Source organism: Paramormyrops kingsleyae, chromosome 23 (genome assembly GCF_048594095.1).
Source record: "Paramormyrops kingsleyae isolate MSU_618 chromosome 23, PKINGS_0.4, whole genome shotgun sequence".
Taxonomy (NCBI): domain Eukaryota; kingdom Metazoa; phylum Chordata; class Actinopteri; order Osteoglossiformes; family Mormyridae; genus Paramormyrops; species Paramormyrops kingsleyae.
In genome coordinates this window covers 20,488,401-20,510,056 of record NC_132819.1, presented here as the reverse complement: position 1 = coordinate 20,510,056, position 21,656 = coordinate 20,488,401, and the positions used below count along the sequence as shown (strand labels likewise).

Sequence of the window (21,656 nt, the reverse complement as noted above, 5' to 3'; positions counted from 1 at the left end):
GACTACAGACCCATGACCCTGACATCAGTCATCATGTAAACCTTTGAACAGCTGATTCTCTCCCACCTGAAAGCTCTCATGGATTCACTTATCGACCTCCTACAGTTTGCCTACCAGGCTGACAAGTCAGTGGATAAAGGTCCTGAACAAAAAATCAACCATTTTCTCATTTGACATGTACTGGTGTAGTGCTTGTGTGGTACCAACTCAAGCTTCACATTCAGACAATGTTTGTAAGGTGTTTGTTCTTTTTATAGGATCAAAGAAACTTCCTGGTTGTGGTCATGGCTCCGGGAGACACACAGCATCATATACAAGTTAAATGTAACTCTGCTCAAATGTGTAGAGTGGTGGCTCTGAGGCTAGGGATCTGTGGCGGTAATCGGAAGGGTGCTGGTTTGAATCTCACGAATGGCAGGAGTAGTTCTACTCAATTGGGCCCTTAACTTGCAATTGCTTTGTTCTGGGGTGTGTTGTTAACCTATGTCTGGCCCTGTAAGCAGATCCTCCATCTTTCAGGAAAAACTTGGGTGCTGGTGGCAGGATTGGAAAAAAAAACTTCACATTATTCCATTTGGAGTGCTGAGGCATCACTTGCTGCAGTTGTGTTCTCATCCCTGTGGTGGGTGTGGCAATGTGCTGTATCAGCATGTGCTCCTTACCTCAAATGTGGCCTTTAAAAACACTGGATGCCTTATGTTTTTGGCTCAACTCTGCCCTCTGAAGAAAGTTAGCTGTTATAACAGCTCAATGGAAAACATCATCAATCCATCTTCCATAACTGCATCTTCTGTACAGTGTCAGAGAAAGGATGAGGTACGAGGCAGAGGACACCCTGGTAGGTGCCACTAACAAAAAATTGAACAGGGATTTTTAAACGTGTTTTGAACTTCAAATTATTGAAATGTTGACATTTTATATAGTTTGTAAAGTATTTCTTTCACGTTATCAGTTTATCTGATGCCTTTATCCAGAGCGACTTACAGTATAGGGAAGCATTGCAATTTATTTGTGCTCCCTGGGATTTGAATCCACAACCTTTGTGTTGTTAGCAGAATGCTCTATTTGGTTCAGTCACTGGTTTAATTTCAGAGTCACTCATTCCAAGGCAGAAGATAAAAGGTACCAATGATCAGACATGAAGTGTGTTGTAAACCTACTGCATTGAGACTTTTTGCATACTGTGCAACAAAAGATCAAAGATATATCTGAATTTTGGCAGGAGAGCTGTTACACTTATACAATCATACCTGTGAAACGGGACACATCCACGAGGTGAGAGATTGCTGGAGCTAATCCCAGGCACCATTTGGGCCAGGAATGTACTGCAAGTCCCACAAGACATTGCTAACATTAAGGCCCAAAGCCATGATGGTTATGTGCTGCTCTGATACAAATGCGAGATTGAGGAGGAAAAGTCGAGGCTTAATGTTAAACGAGAAGAGGCAGAAGGTACTCGAGAAAAAGATCCAGTAGTGATGACTCACTTCATTCGGATGGTTCTTTATTCACCCACGAGGTTCTGTGTCCTACACATTCATTCATTGCAGTTGATGTGTCAAACAGTGCATGAGGGGTAAAAGCATTAGGACCAGACCCATTTCTTTCAGAAAGTCGGAGCTTCAGGTACAAGTGCCGTGGAAGATAACTTGTTTATCATACTGTTTTAAAATGTCAAATGAAAAAGCAGGTTGATAAATGAAAATACAAAGATTACAAACTCTGAGAAAGTAAATAGCAATTTAAATAAAAATTATAATCTATATCTGTACTTCACTCCCAATGTGGGAACATTTACATTTGAATAAGATGCATTTTCATATGTGCTGAAATAATTGAATTCAAAGAAGTGTCTGAATGTGAACCAGAGATTAAACTTAAAATGGATCCGGTTTTAAATGGGAAAAAAACATGGATTGGACGGATGTCAGGACATGTAGCCCCCATGAATCCAAAAAAGATTTCACATCCTTGGGTTGGAAACAGATTTTGGTCCACATAGAGCTCTTACTGCATTTGTGCTCCAGGCAAACTGTCGAAGCAGGTTTGCTATGGACTCAGGGGAGCTGGAGAGTTCCAGAACCTCAGCCCCTTCTAGGAGCAAGTCTTCAGCAACCATCAGCTCTCCCTCCCTCAATACAGCTGTGTTTATTGCCATAAAAGGACCCTAAAAAGCCGTAGGAAGAAGATGAACTGGTCACAGACCAGTAAACCGACATGAGTAGCTAATTAAAGTCAATGTGTGTTGCGCACACATACACAGACAAACACACACACACAGATAACATGTATGAAGAGGGAAAGGGAAACACTACTCTTCACCACTGGTCCAATGCATCCAAGTATTAAGAGAAACAGGAATTAATTTAAAAACAAAAAAGTGTTCTGCCAAGAACCAAGATCACACCACTGAGAAAGTGCAACATTAATATTATAATCATTATTAATAAAAATATACTCAAAATTTTAGCTCAAAGAAACACTGTACAAACACACAGCAGAGACCGTGACATTCATGTCTGCCCCCGCTGGTGTCTCAGGTTCAAGACACGTAGAGACCCGATTGAATGAAGTTGATAGACAATCACGCCAGGTCAAAACACCATTCAGAGAACATCTTTTGGCACTGACCAAACCTTTAAGGAAGAGAGGGGGAAAAAAGCAACCACCCACTCCATGCTCTTTCACACACTACTGTATATAATCACAACAAAGTGTGGTGCATTGTGGGTACCCATCCAGGCCCTGAAGAAACAGGGCAGAACGCTGAAACAAGACTAGCTTTGGCTAACCCATCAGGAAAAGAAGAGTGCTGCGTTTAAATTTAGACATAAATTTCCAAATCGTACGCACAAAGGTCCTCAAAAATAGAAATTAAAATTCAATAATAATAAAAGTATTCTGACAGATTTTCAATAGGCAAAACCTGCATCACCTAAGTAAATGCCTCATTCTTCTCTCCTCAGATTTAACCACTTAGAAATAATAAAAAGTAGAGCTTCTTACTAGAGCTCTAGGCTGCTGGGATGTGTATAATCAGCCCCCTACTGAGTGGGACAGCCCACTTTTCCTGAGATGGGGTCCCCACAAAGCAGGACAGGGTCCTCCCCCACATCACTCATGTACCTCTGCCCCCTAGTGGGACAAATGTATTACACACTGGTGAAGAACACACAGCTACGTTATTCTGCCAGCCGGAAAAGGAGCACGCAACTACAATAACACCCATAGCATAGGAATCCCTGTCACTGTGCTGCATTGATTCAATCCTCAGCCTGAGTGCCTGTGTCTGTGTCCTGTGACTTCACTGTAACACCTGTTTGAGTCACCCCCCCCCCCCAAATCTAGTCTCCTGAGAGATGACATCCAGCATCTACACCTCACTGATCGTTCTCTCAGATGGGCAGTAGCTGGCAGAGTCGGCTGGCGACACATAGAGCGAGTGCGTCTTGCGATTCAGCCGTGCACGTTTGGTAGCCAGCGACAGGCTGCGCTTGCTCGATGAGATGATCTCCGAGATGAACTTCTTGCAGTCTACGCAAACCTCCATGACACTCCAATCCTCTGTCAGTTCCTTGGGAAGCTCCAGGTCGTCATGGGATGTCTTTGAGCCATGCCTGGACAACCTTGCAGAAGTGGACACGGCGCAGTGTCAGCAGACATGATATGCACAATCATCTGGTTGGCAGTTCCTCACCAGAGGCGGCACTGTTTTACCAACAGGCCCACAGTACCTGGAAACTGTGCGGTGGAAGCTGTGCCGACTGCTATGGGCCTTCTCAGGTTTCGGGGTGGCTTGGCCTTTGGCCAGGGTGCTGGGCCCCAAGGAATAGATGGGCAGACTGGCATAGGGCTTGGAAGGAAGCCGCATCTAGGGGACAATGTTGGCATTGTTGGCAGAGCATCACATGTCAATCTGAAGGTGAATAGCGTCAAAGGTGGAAAAACCTACCTTTTTACAGCACTGAGAGCATACAGGCCTGAAGGATAGGAAACAGGAAGTGGATATTACCCAATTATCCTACTACTAAGAACTGTGAGAACTCCCCAGTATGCATCCTTGACATAAATACAAAATTGTTCTCTAGAACCAGTGACTTTGGAATGATGTATCTGACCTCCCATTGTGTGTTCAAAATTCAATATAAAACTTTTTTTCTCTCTAGGTTACTAAAATCTCATTGTAAACTGCCTTCCTGAGAAATGTTGAACATCATGTCTGTTTTTTTCAGAATTTTTGGGATCTTCTGGATTAAAGTACTACTGGATTGCAGTTAGATGTACTCTGGGGTTTCGAAGTCCAGAGAAAGGGCATTCATTACCTTTTGCAAAACTGACATGTGTAGGACCAAGTGAAGAAGGAGAACCTCTTGGTTCGGCAGGAGAAGCAGAGCTGCGGGAGGTAAGGAAGTATGTTCATAAGCCACCTGAGCCACCTTCACAGCATCCACATCTGTGATTATCATCTTGTGTTTTTGGAAGAACATTAGTGTTTCTACGAGAACTGTGACGCCAGACAGATGACACTGACCTTCCCTTTCTTGAGTGCGTTGTAAACGTCCCTGTACTGCTGGAATTTCTCCAACTCGGCCTTAACCAGTACCTGCCGGATGTGCATCACCTCCTCCACTGTGAGGGACAGGCATTCCACTGGGAAGCAGAACTCCTCCTACAACAACATATAACCATGGCAACCCCTCCAGCCAGACAAGAACTTTGGCAAAGGTTCAGATAGATTTCAGGGGCAGACAGAGACGAGGGCCAAAGCACAAAGACATACTTGAGGGCTGCATACACACTCGTATCCCAGAGACAATATATTGAGCAAAAGGGGGATTGGGCACTGCTTCAAGGCTCAGGCAGAGAAGGGAAGATGTTTTCAGACTTTTCTGACTATTGCGGGCAACTTCAGCCCTTTCAGAATGAGGTATGATTGTTGGATGTGAACCCAGATGTTCCTTGTGTTAGCTCTATTAGCAGGGTGGCCTACAGAGAGCAACACAGCCAAGCTTGTGTTCTTGCAGTTGACAGTAGACTATGGCACAGAGATGAGGTAATTGAAAGGTGAGGGCCGTGTACCTTTAGGCTACACTTCTGCCCATCTGCAATCACCAAACTCAGTGTTGACCTGCTTTTCTGCTAAGGATGCCTACTCTCACACACTAACCTCCAGAGTCTGTTCACCAGGATCCCCACCTTATAGTGCATTTCTGCTAGTTCCGTTTGTGAGAGCTACGTACCAGCGACTTCGAGCTCTGCCGTGTTGGCGGCACGAATTGGCGGACACTGGTGGGGGTCTCCTTCTCAATGGAGTGTCTTCTCTGCTGCTTGGGGCGTCTCTCTGGTTGGGGGGTTGACGAAATAGGCAGGAACATGGGCGGAGCTTGGGGGCGCAGGGGAGAACGATACAAGAGTTACGATGCAAGCAGGAACTGGGGCATAATTCAGGTTGGCGTCTCTGTCTCTGGACGGAGGGACTCGGACATACTCTTTCTGCCCTTGGACTCAGGGGAGGTTTCATCCATCAAGGATGTGGACGCACTTGAGCTGCTGGCTGACTTGCGTCCTGTAAAATCCTCCTGAAGAATGAGGAGAATCCAGTGTTAAATAACCTCACACACAGTGACTATATAGTCAGTCTACACTCCCACCTCACCACATTCACCATCCTTAATAAAGAAGTGTTGTTTTTTCTTTTTTTTCCCAAGTCGACACCGTGTGACTGTAGACACGAAATCCCAAACGACTGGCGAGTTTCACACACACCTCAGAGTCGGAGCTGTCAAGTTCTGCCAGTGTGGGAGCTTTCAGCAGCCTCTTCCTCTGGGACAGTGCCTGAGCCCTCGTCAGCCCCCTCTCCTCACTCTGGGCTTGCAGGGTCCCGTTGGTCAGAGCCAGGGTACTGATGGCCGTCCTCCTGGGGGCCTCGGGGGTGTATGAATCTGTGGCCAAAGGCATCACGGCACACCTGGGCTTCAAGCACTACTGAACATGATGAGGATACCAAACAAAAGCCCTGTGTGTGTGTGTTTGGGGATTAGGTTTATATTACATTGTGGGGGACATTCGGTCTCCACAATGTGATAAAAACCTGTTATTTTGACGTTGTGGGGACCATTTTTCAGGTTCCCACAAAGATCAATGTATGGAATAAAAAACTAAAAATGCCAAAAGTCTTATGTTTTGTTTGGTTACTTACGGTTAAGGTTAGGGCTGGGTAGGGGTTAAAGATCGTCATGTTGGGATTAGAGGTTTCGCCATAGAAATAAATGGAGAGTCCCCACAAAGATATAATTACAAACCTGTGTGTGTGTGTGTGTGTGTGTGCGCGCATCACTGCATGAATAGCAGTGGCTTGGAACAGCATTAGACACACAGAAGCGCTCTTTCTATTGGATTTGCCAAAACAGGGTCTGTTCATTCACACAGGCAGCTGGAAACAGCCTAGCAGACGATCCAGGGCATGACTGAGGAGGCAGAAGCATGTGACACACTGATTTATAAGCGCAGGAGGCCAAGAGCACCACAAGGGGGAGGGAGGGTGGGACTACAGCAGCCACAAGCCGTCTGTAGATTCAGGACCTGGGGGTTCGCAGTGAGACAGACCCCGACAGAGACAGACAGGCACGGGGTGCCCGGCTGAACAGAAGGCAGCATGTCAGCATGTTTACCTGGGCCGCAGAACTGAACGTGAGGAGTGCTGATGCTTTTCCCAGAACCTGAAAAACACCACCACCTCCTTTAGAGATGATCAACAACAGTGACAGCCTCACCCCTCTACCCCCCAGCACCTGACATGCAATCATCCAGCAACATGTAGTCACAGAACATAAGAACTATACAAACGAGAGGAGGCCATTCGGCCCATCGAGCTCGCTTGGGGCTCAGAGTTGTTAAAGTCTTATCTAGCTCTGATTTAAAGGAACCCAAGGATTCAGCTTGCACTACGTTATCAGGAAGACTATTCCATACTCTGACTACACGCTGTGTAAAGAAGTGCTTCCTTAAATCCAGTTTGAAATGTTCTCCCGCTAATTTCCACCTATGGCCACGAGTTCTTGTATTTGAACTAATGCTGAAGTAACTATTCGGTTGAACAGCATCCAAACCTGTTAGAATCTTATAGACCTGGATCATGTCCCCCCTCAGTCTCCTTTGCTTGAGGCTGAACAGATTTAGCTCAACTAACCTTTCCTCGTATGACATTCCTCTAAGACCAGGAATCATTCTTGTGGCCCTACGCTGCACCTTTTCTAAGGCCGCAATGTCCTTTTTAAGATATGGTGACCAAACCTGCACACAATATTCTAGGTGAGATCTCACCAAGGAATTGTATAATCTTAGCATTACCTCCCTTGACTTAAACTCCACACACCTGGAGATATACCCCAACATCCTATTGGCCTTTTTTATTGCTTCCCCGCACTGGCGAGAATGAGACATGGAAGCATCAACATACACATCAAGGTCTTTCTCATAATCAGCTACCTTTATTTCAGTAGGTCCCATAAAATACCTGTACTTTATATTTCTGCTCCCTACATGGAGTACCTTACATTTGTCTATGTTAAATTTCATCTGCCAGGTATCGGTCCAGTCACTAATTAAATCAAGAACCCGCTGTAGCTGCTGAGCCGCTAGTTCAGTATCTGCTACACCACCCACCTTGGTGTCATCTGCAAATTTCACCAGTTTACTGTATATATTGGTGTCTATATCATTTATGTAAATTAGGAACAATAGTGGTCCTAAAATTGAACCCTGCGGTACCCCACTATGAACGCAGGCCCACTGTGACATTGTGCCTCTTATAACTACTCGCTGCTTCCTATCTGTTAACCAGTAATCAATCCAGGTCGCTACAGTTCCTAAAATACCTACATGTTAGGTGAAGACAGAGATTCCATAGTAACAGGGATTGGACTACATAAATATAAATGGATCCACTGGGAAAGTAAGTCCTGAAGAGTGTAAGTTTATCTCCAAATAGGGCAACCTCTCCAGATATCTCAGTGGTCATTCCTGCAACCTTTTGACTCCCTGTAATTGACTTGCTGAAATCCCACAGGCACAGAAAGACCCTTAATGACAATGTGGTAACTAACATCACTACATCGTGAAACGTGGTGCGTGCAACACTGACTTAAGAACAAGCCAATGATAAAGCAGCGGATTTACAAAAAGCGGAGGCCTGAAGACTGCAAAGAAGCAAGCACATTTGAAAGTCAAGTTAAAGTAATTATCTGGTAATGCGTGACGGTAATCTAGAAGGACAGATGAGAAAAATAGGAGATAACACTGATGGCAGATCTTAAGGTCTATGAGAAGATGCAAGACAGTCGAGAAGCAACAAGGGTACAACATGGAAGACGTGGCCCTCACACAGTCAACAGTCCTGTTTGAAGGTCTGTAAAAGCCCCTTTTCACTAGCTTTTTCGCAATGGTCTTAAACAGGACAAGCTCAGCTTTCTCATCTGTCAAATGAGACTCTAATGACAACATGACTGATTGAGCAGAATGAAGCAGGTGAACGGCAGTGACAGTCCATCAGTTAGTCAGACAAAATTTAAGGAGACACTACTCACTGGTTTGCCGGCAAATTGTTCACAAATATGGTAATCTTACGAGATTTAATATCCGTGGAATTATCCGGTCATGCAGCTGCGTGTGGGAATGTGAACACATAGCCGCCCGGCATCTCACCCAAGCGGCTCCTTCGAATCTGATCAGGGGACACCGGCCGAAGCTTCCGTTCGGTCTTGATCTCCTCCAGGATTCGTTCGTGCAGACTGCGTGGCCTTGGATGGTGGGGCTTCAGTTTGCGAGCAGCCACCTACACACACACACACACACACACACACACACACACACACACACACACACACACACACACACACACACACACACACACACACACAGGAGAGACGGGCAGACTGAGGGCAAAGCAGCAAGCTCCGTTGCCCCCTTGGGATCGATAGTGCTGCTGAAAAAGGACATGGGGGGGTGGCTAACCCTGAAAATGGGCAGCTATGACTACAGAGAATAATAGGCACCATTTTAGTGGCATCATCATCAATGACAACAGAAGGGCACAAAAGGAAGGGTCAACTTACAGGGTTGAGAGGAGGTCTAGACCTTATAAAGTCTAAGATGACCTCGTGCGCACTCTTCTTTAACCGCGGCGGGATGTCGCCATTAACCTGATAACCAATCAGGAGAAAGCCAGGTCACACTCACAGAATCACTGATCTACCTCATCACCACGCTGCCAGACCTGCACTTCTCATGAAAATGCATCACACAAGATGCTGATTCTGCATGTTTGGTTCTGTTGACCACGTGCCAAAGATGGAACATCACAGCATTAAATAGAATGACACACATTATTAAAAAGATGCAGTGAGCCACAGAAATTGGCATGGTGTGTGTGTGATTCAGAGAGCACGAGCGGGATGTACCAGCAGAACAATATCCCCACACTAAGGAACCGAAGCTTTTCAGTATTATCCAAACCCAGTGTGGCTATTGATAGAAATGGCAAACCATTGATATTTAGCAAGATTTAGAGCCCATCTGTCAGGTCACAGCTGTTGGTGAGAACCCAGCCCGTTCAGCAGTCACATGTGATGGGTATTAATGCCATGAGACCTTTATGCATGTTTATGCATGGGAGCGTCTGCATACTTATCGCATACTTGTTATAGGTAAAACATGTAATGGATTTAAATATGCATTTATGAGTCACATTAATGAGGGGGTGTGCAAGCTTAGACATTAGTCATTGAGGGTGTGGTTGATTGTTTGCTGGATTTGAGCAGATGGGTGAGTCTGTATTCACTCCCTTCTGCAGGTACGCACAAAAGTGCCCTAACCTTTTTACGCTACTAGACATTCCTCTTATTCACGTAGTTTATCATCCAGTTATGTTAGCACAAAACCCGAAATACTTGACAATTAAGTTTAAACAACAAAAGGCCGTCTACGCTATGCAAGTTGTTCACATACATTTACTTACATAGACAAGGATGCGTTTGAGGGACAAATGTATCAAGGTAGACAAGAAGTAAGAAACAATACCCCTCATAAAACTGACTTTCAGAATGTCATCATCTGTACCCTTTGCTACCAGTAACAAAATAGGTGACAGGTTCACACATTCAAAATCAAATAATTTGTGTACTGGCCAGATGGAAGGTAAACACTGCTTGTAGAACCTAGTGGGTGTGTCTGCGTTCTGTCCTCAATCCCGTAACTAGCCTAACACCACCCGCAGTCCCAGACTCACCATGACTTTCCGCAGTTTGTAGCGTTTGGATCGGATGTCGTCCATCAGCATCTCATAGGGCGTAAGCTGGAACTCAAACGGTAAGGGATCGTACGTTCTCTCTTCGACTTTCTTCAGTTTGACCCCATGCCTCAGGTCCCTCATGACCTGCACCCAGAACCTGGCCTGAAGAAAGAGGGAACCGATAGTACTGACATAAAGAGAAAGAACCCTCTCCCAGAATCCTCTGTTCTGGACCGATAAGCCCCTCCTTTTACCCAATCAGCATTCTGCAGCTCTGTCAGGTCTTGGACAGGTTCCTCCGTTCTCCCACCCTCCATCTTCCGCAGGTTCTGGTCATTAGAGAGAAAGACCAGGCTTTAGATGAGCCTCTGAACACCAACATCTTCCCGCGCGGTCAAAGTCAACCATAACCCGTGGAGCTTAGGAATCAAGAACTGGCTGTGAACAAATCAGGAAACCTGCAAGTAGTACAGTTTTGGATTTGCAGAGATGCCCTGCCCAGCTTCGCAGGTAAACTCTAGCTTGACAAGTCAAACAAACAACCTACAAAAAGTATATGTTTTAATAGCTGGAATGAAGATATGGGTACATCCATGTTAATATATGGACTTTTCTCTGAACAGTATAATATTGAAGAGGAAATGACAGCTGTCATGGGCAAAGAATCTGATCAACCAGCTGGTTGTCATCCTTCAGGTTCCTCCCAAACATCAGCCTACTGCTGCACTTCCAAATGGAGGAAACTACAAATGACAGAAGGAATTGGGTAATTCAAATCCAGAGAGTAAAAGTTCAGACCGGGATTTTGTTTCAACCAACCAGTTGAGTACTCTGTGACTGTGTTGATTGAAACAAAAGCCTGATCTGGACTTTTACTCTCTGGACCTGAATTACCCGACTCTGATGACAGACACATGAAAAGTACTACAAATACAGCAGTGAAGCTCAACATGGATCTGGCAAACAGGAAAGTACATTGGTGACGTGACCCTGAAATTTGCATCAGGTGCAGCCACCCCAGGCAGCTGTATTGTAGGAGGAAACCACAGGACCAAGCTGGGGCTGGAACTGAACCCACATCTCAGGTAGATAATAGCACTGATCACAGTAGATCTGCTACACTGTTCTCAGATCAGTGGAGGGCATTACCATAAATATTTAAAGACAATACAAAACTCTTCCAACCTCAGGATCATTTCTGCGTTCCTACATTCTGGGATATCAGACATGACATCACCTTCTGATCTCCTGTAAACGAGGGGACTCGGGAACATAGTAGTCACTCAAGGTCTGAAGGTCGAAGGCCTTGTGTCCACACCACACCTCTGCACACCCTGCAGGTTCACCTGTGTCAGAGAAACGTGACTCACCTCCTTGGCGCTCTTGATTTTGTGTAGGAACATCCGGAGCTCCTGAGTCTCAGCATAAAGGGCGCGGCATACAGCTTGGTAATGACTGGGGGCGTCCGAGGGGCTGGGCAAGTGAGAGGAGCAGAGCTGCCCCACAAAGGAGGCAGGTCACACATACACACAAATCGCCTCATATTTATTGATGATGACACGGCTCGTCCAATCAGGGACGCAGGAATCCAAATCCCATCACAGATCTGTACAGAACACATTTCACAATATCTTTATTTTCATATTGGGGAGGTGTAAGCTACTTTGCATCTTGCTCTGAAGGGAGGGTCATGTGAACAGGGTAATGATTAGTTTTGCCTGTGTTGTATAAAAGTACCGGGTTGCTTTCTGCTTCTACCCACAGGAAACCAGACTGGTAGCCATGCACATGGGTTAGTCCAGGGTTTCTCAACCCGGTCCTCGGGGACCAGCAGACGGTCCATGTTTTTGCTCTCTCCCAATTCCCTGCCAATTGGGAGAGAGCAAAAACGTGGACCGGCTGGTGGTCCCCGAGGACCGGGTTGAGAAACCCTGGGTTAGTCAATCCCAACTGCTACCACAAAGTTTGTTCTACCACAGATAACATGGAGACAGAATCGGTAGGGGCATGGGTTCTATATGAAGACAATTCAGAAATTTGGTTTTAGACAACTGTACAAAATCCAATCTGATCAGCAAGAAAGGAACATTGAAAATCAAAACTAAGAGATCCCTGAAGTTACTAGAGGGGTGATAATGCTGCTTAGTAGAGACATTCCTGTGGAACTCATGACGCACCATGAGCAGCAGTTAGCAGACCATCAGCAGACCATCTGACATCCCTGCGTTACGCTTCAGTGACTTCAGCAAGGAGGAATGCAAGAGTTGCGTAATACTGCAGCACTGCATCATGGATAAATTAAACATGTGCCACTTCAGCTACAGAAGTCACACTCCAAATCACGAGAATACAACTGTATTTTGTCTCAGATTAGATTAGAGTGAAAACAAAACGATAAAATCTAAGGATGTGTGGGATACAGTCCTAGGAAGGTTTTACACAACAACAGGCACATCCACCATATCAGAGGCCCAGCTAAAGACATTTAAAGGCAACGAAGCTGCGCAAATGATATGAGAGGTGAGATAATAGAAGCTAAAGCAGAAATCACAAGCAGAGTTCAGCTATGCCCACCTTCAGGACGTCCCGGTAGCCATGGACACGGCACACATTAGCAGAGTCCTCTTCATCCGCAGCTGCCTCATAGCCCTCGTCAGGGCAGATGTCACCCTCTGCCACATTGGTCATGAGGTCGATGAGGTGCTCTAGCGGAGGACTTAACTCCCGCTCCTCGTTCTCCTTCAACCCATAGTCTAGTGCCTTGTAGATCATGATGCCCAGCGACTCGATCACCTGCGGAAGTAACGCCACACCATTCGGACCTCCAGGCGGCATGCCAGGGCCCGCTGAAACACTACACCAGCAGGGCTGCATTTTAAAGCAAAGTTTCATGCATTCATTACCCAGTTACCAATGGCAACCAGTCTCTGAGACAGATGGTGGTTACCTCAGAGACGGAGTCATGTTGGGGAATGTGGATGAGCTCATTCAGACAGAATTGTCTGTTGTGACGCTTATCCTTAAGTAGGGCTGGGAGTTATTTCAATAAAATATTGTATTGTGATTGTGAACATGCATATAGTCAATTTATGTTCAATTTAAATGTCATATCATGATATAGCCGAAACACTTGTTTTTTTGCATAATCGACAATTTTTGCACTCATTTTTACACAAAATCTAACAAGGTATGAGTGTTGCTGACATAATTTATCAATAGACCTGTCAAATTTCTACCAGTAAAACACTTCGGTCATCAAAACAAAAAAATTAAAAGCACCCATTTTATATTACAATTTTAAAAATATGCATTTTAGAATATCGTGATGAACATGAGTATTATAAAAACTTCAGAAATTGTGATATTTTTAGGACGTATCACCAGAACCTCATGAGCAGTGAGGTAAAGAAAGAAACCTAGAACAAAACACACTGTCTGCGTTTAACAGTGTTAAGCTCTACGACAAAAAAAGTGTTTATTTTCATGCGATTCATTCATTAAAATGAGTTTACAGTTTGCAGTCCATTTAACCTTTTTTCACGTTCCAAATCTGTTAAAGGGCAACTCTAGGGGAATTTTAAGCAAAAAATAGTGCCTCAAAGTAAAGAAATAAATTACTTGAATTGTATCGTGATAATTATTGATATCGTTTGTAAAAGTAAAAAAAAAAAAACCCTGTTCTCAGTGGTGTCTATGGGTGTGTGTGTACATTAACACGCAATACACACTGCATTCCTGACAAAGACGAGACTTTTTTTGTTGTTGTTTAAATCAAGCACAGCCCGCCTACAGTGTAACCCAATCTTACTCTGGACACAAAAGACCCCATTTCTTGTACACACTACACCTCAGATCATACCCCAAGATAGACATTATTCCATGAGGCACATCCACTTCAGAACATTTCACAGACCAAAAATACTACCCGTAATTCACTTTATTAATATTAGTATGAAGCCCTGGAGCATGTTTATAAATCTAACTAAATTAGGGGAAGAGCCGGGACTTTATCTACCTGAGATGACCCCTTGAAAACACACATAAGGTCAGCAGTCACTGAACGCCTCAACCATGACAATTACTAACAAAAACAATGCCCAACAGAGAACTCCAGCAGAGAAGATGTTCGGGGAAACACCCTGAAGAAACTTATTGGGAAGCATCTCTCTCTCTCTCTCACACGCACACACATACACACAGATTCGGTATCTATATCTTTGTGGTGATTCTCCATTCATTTCTATGGGCATCACCCTAATCCCAGCTACAACAACATTAACCCCTACCCAGCCCCAACCTTAACCATAAGTACACAAACAAAATACAATACTTTTGGATATTTTAGATTTTTTATCAAAGTCACAGATTTTTATGAAATTGAGTTTCCCCTTGTGGGGACTGAAAAAAGGTCAAAATATCAGGGTTATTACACTGTGCTTTCCTGCTTACTCTGTGTGAAGGACACCCGAGTCCAGACCCAAGTTTGTGTTAATTTAATATCTGTAGAAGTAGTAACTTCTCAGCCGAACAGACCTTCCAGAAGCACACCATATTTGTTTGGCCACAACCCTTACTTTTGCGTTTACACGGTGGATACAAGGACCGCTTTCCTTAAACATGAAAATTATAATTTCACAGTAGATTAGTCACATCGGCAAGGCACAAACACACAGGGATTCTCACTCCGTTTCTGCCTCAACCTACCCCGACACATTGAGAGGAATTTGTAGTTTAAGAACTAACATCACAGAGCATACAGTCTACCTCAAGCACTGCGGAGAGACATAGACCTCCAAGCGACATGCAACTTACAGACTGACCAGAAGGATCTCGCCTCGGTCTGCCAGACACATGCAGCTTCTCGTGTCACCCTTCACTGGGAGGGATAGACATACCCCTATTCTCAGATCATAACTTACTATATTACTATGAGTCAATGGGAGTTATATACACTACAGAGACAAAAAGAAAAACATACAAATCAGGTGCACCTTCAGTACGGGATCAACTTCTGTGCATCATGCTACACGTTTATTTTACTGGTTCAGTAGTCAGTCAACAAATACTGAATTCAATACAAGTATTCCTCAATATATTATTTGAAAGTTACAATAAAACATAGATACTGGATATAACAAACAGTGCCTGCTGGATCCATTTTATTGACCTGAAAGCCAACTCGAGAAGCGAGAGGGACATGGACCCCAAACCCAAAGCAGAGACAGGGTTGATGTTACACCATGGCAACGTAAGCGGCGGGAACATGCTGTTCTCCTGGCACTCAGGCCACACCTACACTCGCTTCCCTAACCCCCCCCCAATTAGCCAGCAACCTCGTGCGCAGGCTTGTGACTCACAGAAGAACGGGAGGGAAGAGCAGCTCCTACAGAGATGCTTCTCATGTGGACGCACTACTGCTCCAAACTCGGGGATGATGCACAAAATCTGCTACCAGTGAACATCGATTCATAAGAATTCTACAATAGACCACAATCAACCTTAGGTCATTTTATAGATGAGTACCAAAGATCCAGGGAGTCTATCTTTCAGGAGCTAGATGTACCTTCAATAGGGGTGGTACCTTGCTCAGGGTACCTCAATGGCACCTTGCTGGTCAGGGATTTGAACCAGCAACCTTTCAATCACAAGCATGCGTCCCTAACCATTAGGCCACCACAGCCCCACTGTGACCAACCTTTCCTCACACTAAAGAATCAGCAAACGCATAACAGAACTTCATGTCAACGTGTTGAGTGAACTGAGGAGAACAATGAAAAAAATGGAGAGAGCGAAAGAGAGCCAGACTAAATCTCAAGGATTCTAAAACGGAGCGAACGCCAACCATGTGATGGCATCAAGCCGACAGCTAATTTCGCCAGATTCTACCCCTCACAAACCCCCCCACCAGTAGAACCAGGAGGAGAAAAGCCATCTTTTATATTTTAAAGACCAGTCATGTGCCCACCCCCCACCCCCAAGTCTGTCGAAAGCCTATCCTAAGGAAGAACCCATTCCCTTCTGAGAGGCTGCTTGACCTCAGTGTGACCTTTTACGGCTCCGTACATTATGTAATGATGAGAAACAAAGACCTGCTATCACCAACGTGTGTTTTTAGAAGGCAGTGCCTTTAATAGCTAACCTGAGCAGTTACACAAGCAGGGAAGACCTGCAGCTGCAGTCTTAATAATGCTGTTATCCATGGAGATGCACATCCATGCAAATCCACATTTTAGGCTAAACATCAGGAATTGCCAGAACACACACACACACACACACACACACACACACATACATTTCTGTGGCAGGGGACACTAGAAGGGAGGTGTTTGTCTGTATACGTGCATAAGGGCACCCAAAGGGCCTTGACTGTAAGCCAGGCTTTACCAGGAATGCATCTCTGTCAAAGGGCAACTCAAAGGACTGTTACTAACATTTTAGCAGAGGTGAATAGTTCAAATCCAGAAAGAAAAAATCCAGACCAAGATTCTGTTTCAACCAACCAGTTGAGTACTCTGTGACTATTTGTACTCAACTGGTTGGCTGAAACTAAATCTTGGATTTTTACTTTCTGGACATGAACTATCCACTTCGGCATTTTATTACTTACATTAGCTTTGAACACCATGCCAGAAATGAGGGCTATATTCACGGTGAGAAAATGGACAGTAAAATATATTGAACAATTTCAAAGGTTAAAACTTCACAAAATCAGAAATTGTTACAGACAGATCAATCTAAATAAACTAAGATCAGTTTTCGATACAACAAAAATCTAAAAAAATCTTGACTTTACTAAAAACTTCAGTTTAAGAGTCAGAAAACTGATATGTTTGCAAAAGGGAAATAAAAGAAGGAACCCGCTGCGTTTCAGAGAAACAGATTCCTCAACACTGCTTTTAAGCTGAAAAACCACAAAAACGTTTGTTTCCAAGCTGCTTTTCACAGAGTGGTTTCATTCACACTGGATTCACACTGTGCAGTGCAGAGGCGACCCCCACTCCCTCTTTACATGGAGTCAGAGGACATGTGGTATGAGGAACGCAACAAGCAACTGGCCCTCAGGCTGTCTGGGCGTCACAAGAGACTCTGTCAGGGGGCCCATCAGAGGAGGGTGGGGAGGAACACAACACACCTACTGTTTTAATCCAGTGGGCAGAACTACACAAGAGCACTGCAAGCTGTCAGCCAGCTAGGCTCACTGCCGGGAACCCGCCTGTATCATGGAGCTTAACATCCAACACCTCAAGCGTATCACAGGAATGTGCACATCAACATTTACTTCAACAGTAGTATTTTAATGACTCCTTTGGAAAAACAGAAGAGACCTCATTTCAACAACCTGTCTTACAACTGACTGACCCACTGGCTACATATACCACAGTCAGGGCAACAAACAAGCAAAAGCCACAATTGGACCTTTTAAAAGACCACTGGGACAGTCCAGGGGCTCATGTTTGGGACAGGAAAATGACTCCGCAGTAGGGATCTATGATCAGGCATCCACACCCATGGAGAAGATGAACACTCAGAGGTGGATAGTTCAGGTCCAGAAAGTAAAAATCCAGACCAAGATTTCGTTTCAGCCAACCAGTTAAGTATAAAGAGTCACAGAGTACTCGACTGGTTGGTTGGAACAAAATCTTGGTTTGGATTTGTGCCTCACTTTCAAGAATATCAGAAGAGAGCCTAACAGTGGCGCAAAAAAAAATCTAAAAACGTCACCACTAAGAGTATTTTTGTCTGGACTAGAATCCACAATGAATCGGGAAACTGAACACATCACCAACAGGGCATTGCCAGGCAGTTAGAACACAGAGCACTGCGACTCAACAGAACGGCCACGAGGACAACAGAAGGACAACGTCCAGGAGCAAAGAACATGCTGAGCCTCAAACACTCCAGGCTGGCATCAGTCTGCTCCACCCAGACGCTCAGCTCTTGGAGGGACTGAGCCATCAGGAACCTTGACCCACTTCCCAGGATTTCTCTGTCAGGACTTTAGAGACCAGATACAAAGCCACTTATCGGGGATTTATCTGTGAGCCGCTACTGAAGCCAAGTCTACAGGACACCAGTGAGGTTAAATGCACACAACGTGCATGGATGTACTGGGAACGATGCTGAGGAATCTGTTTCTCCACTGAAGCTCCATGACCCAAACTCAGACCCTTGAGAAATGCATTGGATCATCACTTACCTGAGCTGGAGAGCAGGGCTTCCCATATTCATCTGAGAAGACACAAACAAACAGGGGTCACAGGAGTGAAAGAGCCATGAATCCAGAGAAATTACCATTTTCAAACACCAGGCCAACTTTCCCTCCATAAGAAAGAGCTGAACACTGAACCGAACCAATTGTTGTTACCGTTATAATCAGAAAAAAAGGCAGAGGTGGAGATTTCAGGTCCAGAGAATACAAATCCAGACCAAGATTTTGTTCAAACCAACCAGCTGAGTATAAAGAGTCACAGTCACAGAGTACTCAACTGGTTGGTTGAAACAAAATCTTGGTCTGGATTTGTACTCACTGGACCTGAAATCTCCACCTCTGCCTCTAATACACACACTCACAAACTAAACAGTGTTCAAATTTTGGTTCACCTTACTGCCAACATACTCCCACATCCTGCCTAAATGCAACTGTATTCCAGTGCAGTCAAAACCTCTAATGCATCAAACTGACAACCTCTAGACCGACCATCCAAGGAGTTACCCCAGTAAATGCCAGGAAACATTAAATATATAAAATCGGACCTGCTGCAGGCAGAGGGTGATGGCTGATGACCCCTCGTCACTAAAAACCTGCAACACGGCCAGAGGGCCACTTTCAAGAGAGGTCAGGACACTGTGACCCTTAAAAGCTGAAAAAGCCCATAAAGACGTTCAGATAACCAGCAGCCTCACAATGGAGAGGCACTCAGTGACTCATGTTACATCCCCTTTGGAGAGTTCCCAGAATTCCCACCCCGATCCTGTGTGAGCCACCACTGGTTACCATGGAAACCCCCCACCAGCTGGCATCGCAGTAGGGGGAGAGTAAAGGTCAAGTTTAGATACCACCAGGCCCTGGTGGTTTTACGTTCTGCTGTGATTGGCCGGTTGATCATTCTCCCAGAAGTGACGATGCATGATTAACGCTCAGTCTGTTTAGTGACTCATTGGCAAACAGTTTCTGAAATGAAAGCGCATTCCGATGACAAAAAATGCTTAAGGTTACAGTGTAACAAAAAGAAACACCTACCTATCACACCCTGAAGCACTAAAGAGACTGCAGAGCACATCATAGCCCTCCAGATACACCACAAAATAAACAGAAATCCCAATGAAAAGCAAAAGGCAATTACACTGGAGGAGACAGAGAAAAAGAGGGGAAATGTCTACTTTAATCATTCAGCATGGACGTTTTATTTGTAAATTTGTATCCATAAAGCCCTGTTAACCACTTTTTAATGACTGATTGCTAAACTCAAACCATTTGCATAAATGGAAAAATGACCCATCACTCTGAAAGGAATATTCATATTCATTTGAAGCAGTGGTATAACAATGGCTTGGTAGGTGAATGTATTGTTATGCCGTATAATTGCATAAATGCACTTCTCTGACTAATACACATTTTTGACAATTATTAGGTGAATATGCAGCAAATCCTTTTTTTTTAAGATGTGATATGCCATATAACTACATATATCCACAATTACACCTGATTTCAAGGATGCAAAGTGTGTGAATCACCGCAGCATATAGACATAAAATTAGAGACTACAGACAAAGTGACAGCCACACCAAGCAGGATTTTCAAAGTCTCAATGGACCAGCAACACAGAAGAGGCACTCATTACCATTAAACCAAGTAAACCTGTTACAATGATGCTTCCAGGAGGTAGAATGTAAGATCAGTGGACTGACCGACAGTAAAATTTACAATGAGCCAGCAGGTTCTGCCACCTGCATCCAGTGTCATGTTTCAAAACGGCAAAAGCAGGCAAAGATCAAACGCCGGCCGTCAGACAAAAGGCATGAACCCTGGAACCGGATGGAGTCTAGAGCTGCGGTCACTGTGAAGAGGGACCAGACTGATTCACACACCACCACTGATCAAGGAGGATGACAGCTTGGCGATAAGCAGTCACAGGTAGGACAAAAGCACAGCCCCACCACTTCAGACCAGGATGTGGCAGATTTACAGCCACCTTGTTCTGCGAGGGAACAGAGCTGCATGTGTAGTATTTACCACCTCTCCACCCTGAGCCATGCCTGCTGCAGCTTCACCTCAACTACCGCCTAGAAGTTCAGCAAGATGTGAGCTGCAGAATTTAAAATCCCATCCACATCAGTCATTTCATCACCTTCCCATGTGTTGTGTTCATTGGTTTAAAAAAAAAAAGATGCCTTTGAAGAATCAATGTTGAACTTAAACTGTATGTAAATTCAACACGAAGTGTGTCTTGCTTAAACTAGTTTTGGATTCTAGCAGGAGATTGAGCAGCAAGATTCTGCTAAGGCCTGTTTGGCAACCCAGTGACATGACTTTTTCCTCAACGTTCATTCCTGCTTTCTAAAGAAATCACAATCTGCATCATACGCAATAAGCCTCCGTTATCCACCTTGCCCATAAGGCTTTATCAGCAAAAAAAAAAACCTTCGCACACACTTAATTATGCTTAGAACCCATCGCGGTCTTTTCTAAACCAAACTTGTTCTCTATACACGCTGTGTAACCCGTGTTTATTTGTCAAGTCTCGGCTGGGCACGAGAACGTTCCGTCCCTCACACCGATTTTGCGCATTTTATATTGTACGATCCGTATATAACGAGATCGCAGCATTTCTGCCTATGCAGCTCTGGTGCCTGGCCGCGGTCCCACCGAGCCTTTCATGCGTGTATAGATGCATGGAGGAGTTGGAGCATGGAGGAGGTCTGCTCAGTACTGACGCACCTGCAGCACCTTGGTATCTCAAACTGACGGTTCCGTCTTTCTGTATGCGGACATCTCCCGGACCCTCCACCCGTCCAGCAGGGTAGTGCGGCGAAGCTGCCCTGCATCCCTGGTAGCACACTGCCCACGCCTGCTCCTCGTTGATCGGTTGTCCATAGAGCATCAGGATGTCCTCCAGGGACAGCTCGTCCGCCGCATCCTCGCCGTCCGCGCTCATGTCCCCGGGACCCGCTTCACCCCGGTCTGCAGAGACGCTGCTCAGCTGCTTGGCCATGTTGTCATTATTACAAGAATTATTATTATATGTCCACTAACGGGACGGGAGGCTCATGCGCTGAACGGAACCATTGCGGAGCAGCTTCATTCAAACAGTCCCGATGCCTGGTCGCCGCCTCTTATGAGCCACGGTCATATGACGGCTTCCTTGCC

The 21,656-nt window shown here is 44.9% G+C and overlaps 1 protein-coding gene and 1 long non-coding RNA gene across 4 annotated transcripts in view; one reads left to right on the top strand and one right to left on the bottom strand.

Moving 5' to 3' along the window:
* LOC111848266 (uncharacterized) overlaps positions 1-5,823 on the top strand; it is a 6,707-nt gene extending 884 nt beyond the window's left edge. Inside the window, exons 2-3 of one of the 2 annotated variants that reach the window (XR_002839270.2) lie at positions 4,233-4,402; positions 5,709-5,823. This is a non-coding gene — a long non-coding RNA (uncharacterized lncRNA). Of the gene's footprint in view, positions 1-4,232; positions 4,403-4,482; positions 4,539-5,708 lie in introns of those variants that run through there. The other variant, XR_011984854.1, reaches the window with a different exon arrangement.
* LOC111848264 (protein spire homolog 1-like) lies at positions 1,488-21,656 on the bottom strand. Of its 2 annotated transcripts, none has more exons than XM_023820118.2 (17): positions 21,228-21,656; positions 18,486-18,517; positions 12,863-13,081; positions 11,659-11,784; positions 10,543-10,617; positions 10,286-10,450; positions 9,114-9,200; positions 8,704-8,833; positions 6,672-6,719; positions 5,767-5,942; positions 5,489-5,579; positions 5,241-5,383; positions 4,532-4,669; positions 4,323-4,393; positions 3,953-3,980; positions 3,735-3,871; positions 1,488-3,626 (listed from the first exon to the last, which is right to left on the bottom strand). In XM_023820118.2, exons 1-17 carry the CDS (start codon positions 21,499-21,501, stop codon positions 3,374-3,376), a joined length of 2,193 nt encoding a protein of 730 aa, XP_023675886.1. In that variant the 5' UTR covers positions 21,502-21,656; the 3' UTR covers positions 1,488-3,373. The 2 variants fall into 2 exon arrangements, with proteins under 2 accessions (XP_023675886.1, XP_023675887.1); XM_023820119.2 differs by lacking the exon at positions 21,228-21,656 and adding an exon at positions 19,530-19,584.

Coding starts and splice junctions, on each gene's coding strand:
- LOC111848264 (XM_023820118.2), bottom strand. CDS start 21,501: ATGGCCAAGCAGCTGAGCAGCGTCTCTGCAGACCGGGGTGAAGCGGGT. Junction 5,943..6,671: donor CGTTCAGTTCTGCGGCCCAG/GTAAACATGCTG, acceptor CTTTGGCCACAG/ATTCATACACCCCCGAGGCC. Junction 5,580..5,766: donor TTGACAGCTCCGACTCTGAG/GTGTGTGTGAAA, acceptor CTCATTCTTCAG/GAGGATTTTACAGGACGCAA.